The sequence below is a fragment of the Tupaia chinensis genome, unplaced genomic scaffold (assembly GCF_000334495.1).
Source record: "Tupaia chinensis unplaced genomic scaffold, TupChi_1.0 Scaffold000704_1, whole genome shotgun sequence".
NCBI lineage: Eukaryota > Metazoa > Chordata > Mammalia > Scandentia > Tupaiidae > Tupaia > Tupaia belangeri.
The window spans coordinates 1,495,855-1,504,659 of NW_006160227.1; the positions used below are offsets into that span (position 1 = coordinate 1,495,855).

The 8,805-nt window shown below is 55.2% G+C and overlaps 1 protein-coding gene across 1 annotated transcript in view; it reads left to right on the plus strand.

Annotated features, from left to right (window-relative positions):
- Nucleotides 1-8,583, plus strand: part of MKRN2 (makorin ring finger protein 2) — a gene marked incomplete in the record, with an annotated part of 24,667 nt that extends 16,084 nt beyond the window's left edge. Inside the window, 3 exon segments of the mRNA XM_014592474.1 lie at nt 2,099-2,208; nt 6,984-7,128; nt 7,309-8,583. Coding sequence (XP_014447960.1) covers nt 2,099-2,208; nt 6,984-7,128; nt 7,309-7,446 — 393 coding nt within the window.
- Between the last annotated feature and the right edge of the window lie 222 nt (nt 8,584-8,805).

Here is an 8,805-nt window from a genome sequence, read left to right on the forward strand (position 1 = left end):
CGGCCGCGGAGCGGCGTTTTGGGACCCTCTCCAACTGCAACCACACGTACTGCCTGTCCTGCATCCGGCAGTGGAGGTGCGCCAAGCAGTTTGAGAACCCCATCATCAAGTAAGTGCAGCGGCGCCCTGGCCGCGGGAGCTGGGAGAACGGGGGAGTGTGTGCCCCCGCTACAGGGATGTGGGCGGTTGCTCTCCCCACTGAGCCCAGGCGCCATTTCTAGAGGAGGCGGGTGATGAGCCTGCGGCAGTCAGGCTGTGGGGACTCGGCAGAGGTCTGCTGTGGAGGGCAGTGATGGCATGGCCTGGCGGTGAAGGGGGTCTGCCTGTCACCCTTCATGAGCTTCATGTTTCTCTTTGTACCAAACAAAAGAGGACTAACACACATAAAGACTTCACTCATCATGCCTGGCCCATGGATGTGGCGTGTGGCTCCCACGGGAGTCTTCGGTGCCAGTGGGGCAGGGCAGGAGCAGGCTCACGTTGGGACTCTCGGCCACTCTTCACCTCATATCATTCTCTCAGAAACCTGATGACCGCCTTCTCAGTTGCAGAGGAGGACACTGCAGCCTGGTGAGGTCAGGTCACTTGCTTAAAGCCACACATGATGTGGAGAACAGCAGCTTCATTGAGGAGAGCGTGCGGTTCAGTGGTGGTTAGTGCGTCTGCAGTCACGGGCCCGTCACTAAAATCCAACTGCAGGACATTTTCATCATCTCCAAAGGAGACCTCCGTCCGCAGTCGGCAGTGATCCAAGCTTTCCGGCCCCGGGCAGCCAGTCATCCAGTTTCCGTTTCTACAGACCGCATATTCCAGAACCCCGTATGGTGGGCTCATACCACGCGTGGCCTTTAACTGTCTCCCTCGACTTCAGATGTGTGAGGTCCGTCCCGGGGCGCAGTAGTGCTCCGTTCCCCTTAGGGCAGAGGAGTAATGCCCGTGGGTGGAGCACCTGTGACTGACCCTTCCGTCAGCAGTGGGCACGCCTGCGTTTCCACTCTAGCTGTTGGGTTGTTGCGAAAGTCACGACGCATCTTTGCACAGAAAAACAACGTCCCGACTTTCCCCTTGAGCTAATGTTGTGACTGGTGCTGCAGTGGGTGTGTGCAAGTTGTTTCTGATTTTTAGGTTTTTGCCATTGAGCATGTGCATTTGACAGAGAGAGGAGAAGTGAGACATTCTAGTCCCTGGTGGGGGTGACCACATTGTAGTCCCTTTTCCCCATCATTTCAGGATTTGGAGCATACACGCACATGCACCCAGTGTGATTTACAAGCTGCCAGACCCCGAATTCAAACTGCAGTTAGCCATGTGGGAATCCAGTGCCCTCGCCACCACGCCACCTGCTGGCCCCTACATGTGAGGTTTCTTTTTCAAACTTTATATAATAAAGTATTTATTTTATTCATTCATTTATTTTAATCTGACCAGAGAGGGGAAACACATAAACACACACAGAGAGAGAAAGAGTCAGAGAGAGAGGCAGTGAGAAAGCAAGCCGTCAGGTCCTGGACTTGAACCGCAGTCAGTCCCGTGGGAGTGTCCAGTGCCTTCACCACCACACCACCTCCCGGCCCTTACTTGTGAGTGTTTGAGTGGCTCCTGTTTTCATTCCCCGTGGCATGTACCTGGGAGTGGGGTGGGTAGCTGGGTCCCGGGGTAAGCGTTTAACTGTTGGCACCGCTGCAGGCCGTTTCCAAAGTGCAGGCACCATTCTTGCGTCCCACGAGCAGCGAATAGGGTTCTGGTTGCGCCTCGTCCTCACCAGCACTTGCCAAAGCTGTGTCTTATGGTGGCTTTGATTTGCATCTCCCCGGCATTTGTGACATTGAGCATCTCTCACTGTGTTTAGTGGCCCTTTTGGAGAAGTGCCTGCTCACATCCATAGCTCATCTTACAAATGACTCATCTGTCTCTCTTGTTGAGAAGAACCTGTCTTTAACAGTGAGAAGCTTTTTCAGAGGACTACGATGGCGTCATGTGGAATTTGGGTTTAGGAACAGCCTGTGAAGGTCATGCATTGAGCAAGGGGATCAGCGGTGGAGTGTGCCCAGGATTCATCACGTAGTCTGGCCCTCACTAAGCTGGCTCTCATTTCAGGTCCTGTCCAGAATGCCGTGTGATCTCAGAGTTCGTCATTCCAAGTGTGTATTGGGTAGAAGACCAGAATAAAAAGAACGAGTTGATTGAAGCTTTCAAACAGGGGATGGGGTAAGTGTTTTGAGTTCAGATATGACCCTGATGACTGCTTGGCTCTGGTTTCATTCACCTTCAGGCCTCCTTTCCCTCCCGAGAATGTGGCCCTGGGGCTCTGAAGCCACTCAGAGCCGCTTTTCTCAGGCACCATGCTGGGCTCTGGGATGCAGAGATGAGCAAGGACATTTGAGACGGACTGCAGTTTGTGAGCTGAGCAGATTCCTCTAGGAACCCTGGTTTCTGGTGCTACTTGGCATCTGTGGTCATTCATTCAACTAGTAGGTATTGATGTCCTGTTACAAGGTAGACCTTTCCTTGTAGGGGGGTAGAGCATTGCAGAAAACAGACAAAAACCCTAGTCCTCACACAGCTCAAATTCTAGTGAAGAAAAATAATAAGAATAAGGAATAGGGTCATCTCTAGCGATATGAGAATGGGGCCCCACGTGGCCAGTTCTGTTGACTTGAAAAACATACTGCCGCAGGGTAGGACCAGGAGCTGGCGTAATGGTTATATTGCTGGACTCCCACATAGTCGACCATGGTTCAAGTCCCGGACCCGGCAGCTCAAACTCCTGCCAGGCACGTGTGCGTACGTGCTTGCCCAAGATCCTGAGAGGAGAAGGGATTGTAGCATGGCCATGCCCCCCGAGGGGTGATTTCTTGCTTTCTGTCTCTCTGTCTCTGTCTTTCGGCGAGTGTATGTGCCCTATAGCAAAAACCTCTCAAAAAAACAAAAACAAAAAACAAACAAACTACACCACGCACGTGCCAAATACCAACAGGATGGAGAAGTGGAGAAGGGATTGCAGTGTGGCCACGTCCCACTGGGAGCTCCTTCTTCCCTCTCCCTCTGGCAGTTAATAAAAGAGGAGGAGCAGGCAAGACAGATGAGGAAAACAGCTATTAGATGGTGATCAGGGCTAAGCAGAGACCGAGGCCAGGGGCTCAGGGTAGGGAGCGAGGAGGGCCGCATTTCTGTGGGGAGGACCTGGAAGGCCTCAGTATGGGCGCCTTGGAGTAGAGACCTAGAGGGGAGGCAGCAAGCCGTGTCCGAGTGACCAGATGTTCCAGATGGAGGGAACGGACACTGTCGAGATGAGGCAGAAGTGTGTGTCCCTGAGGGCCCAGGGAGGGTGTGGGAGACAAGGGCGGGGGAGGCGGAGGGGGTGACTGCGTGGGGCTATGTCTTGGGTGGGCTGCGCCTTTGTTGTGAGTGACGAGGAGCCATTGGCGGTCACTCTGGCCCGTGTGTGGAGATTGTATTAGAAGAGCAGGCACAGGTGAGAATAGGGAGACGGGTCACGCACGCCCAGTCGTGATCCAGGGGAGCTACAACAGCGCAGCGAGCCTCCCCCAGAGCCAGAGCCGGGGGCGGGCGGTGGCCGGTGGCCGGTGGCCGGTGCTGGGTCTGTGGACTCGGTGAGGCACAGCACGGGTGAGAGGAGGGCTTGGTTCAGACCTCGCTGTCTGGCTTTGTTTCATACACGCCTTGTGGGCTCCGCTCTGGGAGCCAGGGGCAGCCGCCACTCTGCTGTCTGCATGTGGGCAGACGGTGCATCGGCTTTGGGAGACCGCAGTGCGGTTGACACGGGGGTGAGGATGGAGGAGCTGACGGCGTGACTGCGCCGCGTTCAGGCCCTCACGGTGCCCATCGTGATCACTGACGCAGAACTGTGCTGTTGGGGGCTGCGTTGTTTGCGTCGTCTTGGGAAGCCGTGACGAGTCACCCCATTTACCATCTCAGGACGGTGGGAACCCGTTCTCCCTGGTGAGGAGTCAGTGGTGACTGCAGCTGTGACGGGTCGCCTTTCCCACCAGCATCTTGCCCTTCGCCTAGTGATGGCGTTCTTGTGTTACACCACCTGGTGTTCTCATCTGCCATTCACCTCGTAGGGAAATTGGGGCTACTTTCATGAATACTTTTTTCTCTTGTTTTCTTCTCCTAAGGTGGCACGTGTGATTGACCTACTGATACTGTCCCAGAGGTCTCTGGGGCGCTACTACTTATTTTAATCTTCCCCCTCTGCTCATCTCAAACTAGTACTGCTTTGATGTCCTTGTTATCTTAGGTTTGGTCCCTGTGGTTGCCTTTCCTCTCAGAAAGGGCCACATTTTCCTAATTCTTTGTACCTGGTCATTTTAGACTTTACCCTTAGCATCGTGAAAGCTCATCACGCGGTCTGGGTTCTGCGGGGGCCGTGGAGGAAGTGCTGTTTCAGTAGGCGGGCAAGGAGGAGTGTGGACTCGGCCCCTCAGATGGCTCGTCGTTCAGCCATGCCTGCCGCTTGCCTCGGTCAGGGCTCAGCGGGGACCCCCTCCTCAGGCTTCTGCGCCACCGCATTCCCACGTGCGTGGCTGTGCCGTCCTTGAGCGCAGGCCGGGGTGCTGACCCCCCAGTGGCGTTCAAGCCACCCTGCATGTGCTGCCCCTGGCCCGCGCTAGGCTAAAAGCTATCTTTTTAAAAAAATGTCACTCACCCCTTGCCATTCCACGTGTTAGGTGTCTCCTCCCTGCAAGTGCCTTCCTGCTTTTGTTCACTCTCCAGTTCCTCGGGTCTTTTTAAATACCTGTATTTCTAGTTCACTTGCCGGCGCGTTGGGTGTGGTAGGAGCGGACTTGCCCAGCTGTGTTGTCACCCCGTGTGCTCCCGTCAGTTCCCATGGCTCCGCTCTGTGTTCGCCCGTGCAGTCTTACTGTGTGTCCACAAGAGGGCAGGCCCGGCCCGGCCGAGGGCTGACTCACTCGTGCTGCTTCTAACCCACGACTCCAGACAGACCCAGTCCACTTTCCACCGGCCGAAGGGTCTGCTGAGAGTAGTCCAGGAACTGTTTCTGCTGTTTGGGTCTTTCCCGGTCTTTGCTCTCACGTGGCAACTGTGTTTACGCAGTTCAGTGAGCGCTCACCATCAAGCTGAGCACCACTAAGTAGATGAGGCCGTGGGGACCTGCAAGACAACTGTGCGACAGGCTTTCTGGGGAGGCTGGGGGGAAACCCAACCAGCTGTCCCAGCAGGGGAAGCGCCTGGTGAGGGAGCAGGCAAACAGGGGCCCGAGCCTCTAACCAGGAGGAACCTGTCTCTGGGGAGGGATGATACGAGGTGGGTATAGTTTTAATTTCGAGGCCGTGGGAACAGCCCCTGCGTTTGAAATAGCCCTGGGAAGGGCTATGGTGGGACCCACGGGGACAGTGATGGACTGGAGACCACAGGGCCTTGAACCCCAGCTTGGTCTTGGTCTTTAAGAAGCAGGCCTGAGGGAACCAGCACTTAGTGTAATGGCTATGTCGCTGGACTCCCACATAGTTGACCGTGGTTCGCGTCCCAGACCCGGTGGCTTAAAACTCACACCGGGCACGGGCGCACATGCCCACGTGCCCAAGATCCCGAGAGGAAAATGGAGAAGGGATTGTGGCGTGACCATCTCCCCTGGGGGGTGATTTCTCGCTTTCTGTCTCTCTGTCTCTGTCTGTCTGGCAAGCGCACACGCCCTAAAGCAAAAACCTCTCCAAAAAAAAAATTTAAAAGAGAAAAAAAAAAAAGCAGCAGGCCTGACAAGGAGCAGTCGGAGGCTCCCGAGTGCTGCGAAGAGGTTAGAAACTGGAAGGAGTGGCAGGCAGGGGCAGGGTTGCCCTGGGGGCTTCGCAGGGGTGGGAACCACAAAGGGCAGGAGATGAGAGCTAGGTCAGGGGAGCTGAGTGCGCTGGAAGCCGTCTGTCTGTCAGTCGGGTCATCAGAAGTCATGACAGATACTTGTTTTTTAATGCAAAAACGCGTCATGAGTTTTCTGGCGACCAAGTAGGTGGGCTGGAGGTGGGCCTTGGTGAGTTACCCTCGCTGTGTCTGGGATGCCCTCTCGTCCCGGGGGAGCTGTTGTCAGAGTGCCGGCTGTGCGACGCTCACCTGTCCAGAACTGCCCTGTGGTCACCACTGCCTTGTCTGAGGGGGACGGCCACGGAGTCTAGCAGGTCCCCTCTAATGTCGTCAGCCATCGAACGCCCACCCTGCTCTCTGCGGTAACTTGTCTTCATTTCTACAACTTTCCCCTTCCTCAGTCCTCCCAAATGGGCTTGGTTCTTGAATACCTCCTCCTTTTCAGAACTGTGGGTTTTTTGTTTTGTTGTTTTATTTAAGAGAGTTTTGCTGTAGGGCGTGTGCGCTCTCAAGAGAGACAGAAAGTGAGAGGAGAGATGGAGAGCCACGCCAGTCCTCTCTCCTCTCAGGACTTTGGGCACGTGCACACGTGCATTCAGCCCAAGTTTTAAGCTGCTGGGTCCGGGACTCAAACCATGGTCAACTACATGGTAGTCCAGCAACGTAACTATTATGCCATCTGCTGGTCCCTACTTTGGGTTGTGATTGGCTGAACCAAATTTCACTTGAGTACGTAGTGAGAAATTGTGAATTTTGCGTTCCCTCACAGCATTTTTTTGTTGTTTTAACTTTGCTAGAGAAAGCACTTCCTGTGGCCAGGCCACCTCCACCCTCTGGCTGCTGCCTGGTTACCTGGGAAGTACGGGGACTGCCTCGAGGGCCTGTGGAGCCCTGCAGGGGCCACCACAGGAGTCTCCAGGCAGGGCTGTCCTCTGGGAGGAGAATCATCCAGCGTGGAAAGTGGGCAGCCAGCCATGTGTGCTGAGACAAGTCACGGGGCCGTAGGTTCAGGACGAGCCTCCGCTTCCCCATCTGAGGATGACGACCAGCACTGGCCTCACAGCTGCGGTAGAGGAAGACAGTGGCCCATCTGGACCCCCTTTCTCACACTGTTCTGAGCTTTTCTTTCTGCTTTTCAGGAAAAAAGCTTGTAAATACTTTGAGCAAGGCAAGGGGACCTGCCCCTTTGGAAGCAAATGCCTTTACCGCCACGCATATCCCGACGGGCGGCTGGCAGAGCCCGAGAAACCTCGGAAGCAGCTCAGTTCTGAAGGCACCGTGAGGGTAAGGACCTTGCTGCTGTTAGGCAGGGACACGGGGCTGCGCCATTCCCGGGTACTGTTCGGGCCCCTCGGGGAGCTTCAGTTGGCAGCAGAAAACTGGAGCGGGCAAAATGGAAGAGCGGGTGAGCTCCCGGCCTCACGCGGCCTCCATCAGTAACCGGGCCCTTCTGCTGTCCTGCAGTTCTTTAACTCAGTGCGGCTCTGGGACTTCATTGAGAACCGAGAAAGCCAGCACGTCCCCAGCACCGAAGAAGTCGACATGACAGAGCTGGGGGACCTCTTCATGCACCTCTCCGGAGTCGAGTCATCAGAACCCTGAAGAGCACAGGTGCTGCACCTGCATCGTGGCCCTGCAGCCCAGACTTCCCCACCCGGGGTGTGGGAGCTGCCCCTGCTGCCTCAGCGCTCAGATGAGAGTGGGGTGGCACCTCCCCTCGGTCTCACCCACTCCATTATTACAGCCCTGGGAACAGCGAAGGATATAAAATTCCTAACAAGTATACAAAATGCTCTTCTTAGAGTTGCTCTCTTAGTTGCACTTTGAACCCCTCTGGTGACCAGCTAACACTCAGACTGTTTTTGATGATTGCTTTTAAAACATACCTGGCTTCTGTCCTTCTTGATCTTTTTCTCCCCAGAAACGGTAAACCTGCATCTGCCTCAGAAGCTGCAGATGCCTTTTTCCCACCGAGGGTTCCTCTCTGGTGAACTCCCATGTGTGCTGGGAGACGTTTTACCTCCTCGGAGCCTTTTGTGAACACAGCGATAGCACAACTCCCGTGGGGCCCTTCGAGATGATCAGCTTGTGAGCTCCCGCAACTGTCCCCAGTCAGTGGTGCTGGTGTCCCATGTGCAGCCGCAGTGAGGGTGTGGACCCTTCCCTCCTAGGAGGCCCCTGGAGCCGCAGGAAGCGCTGCGCCAGGACCCCTCTCACGTTGGCTCATGCCCGGCAGTGTGTACTGGGGGCTCGGAGCACACGTGCGCTATCCTTGCCTGTGAAACCCAGCTCTGATTTGAGGTTTCCGGCCCTGCCCCGGCAGTGGTCCTAAAAAGAAGCGAAGGTGGTGGTCTTCGACAGCTGGATGGTGACTGAAGGGTGGACATAACCTTGTGAATCAGACTATTTCTGTAAAAAGCAGTGCAGACACAAAACATTTTTAGAATTGCACTCCTTCCAGATGTGAGAAGATCCGTCATCTGCGCTGGGTGCGTTTTGCTCTGCTTTCCGAGTTGGGGTCAGTGCAGGGACACAAGGGGCACAGTGGCTTAGTCCCCCTCACCCCCAGCCGAGGCGCCCATCCACTTCTTGAGCTCTCCAGAAGGGTGACAACTACTTTCAAGGAAGGGAACAGCCATTAAACCTAAATTTAATTTATTTTATTAAAATAACATAATTGAGGAACCATTAGATAACTGTATTTTGTCAGGCGCAATAAAAACAAAATTAAAACTCAAATTGTCAAGAAAACCTGTGTTCCTTGCTTCCTTGCACACACGATGTGACGGGACAAGGCTGGCCCTATGGTCTGCCCCATGGGGGCAGCTCCTGGAAGACGATACACACACGGTGGGGGCCTGCTCCCTGCGAGGGAGGCTGTGGTGGGAGGAGAGGCCGAGCGCCGGCCAGGAAGCCATCCAGACGCCTCAGGCTGAGCGAGCACGCGGCCCCAAGTCAGGT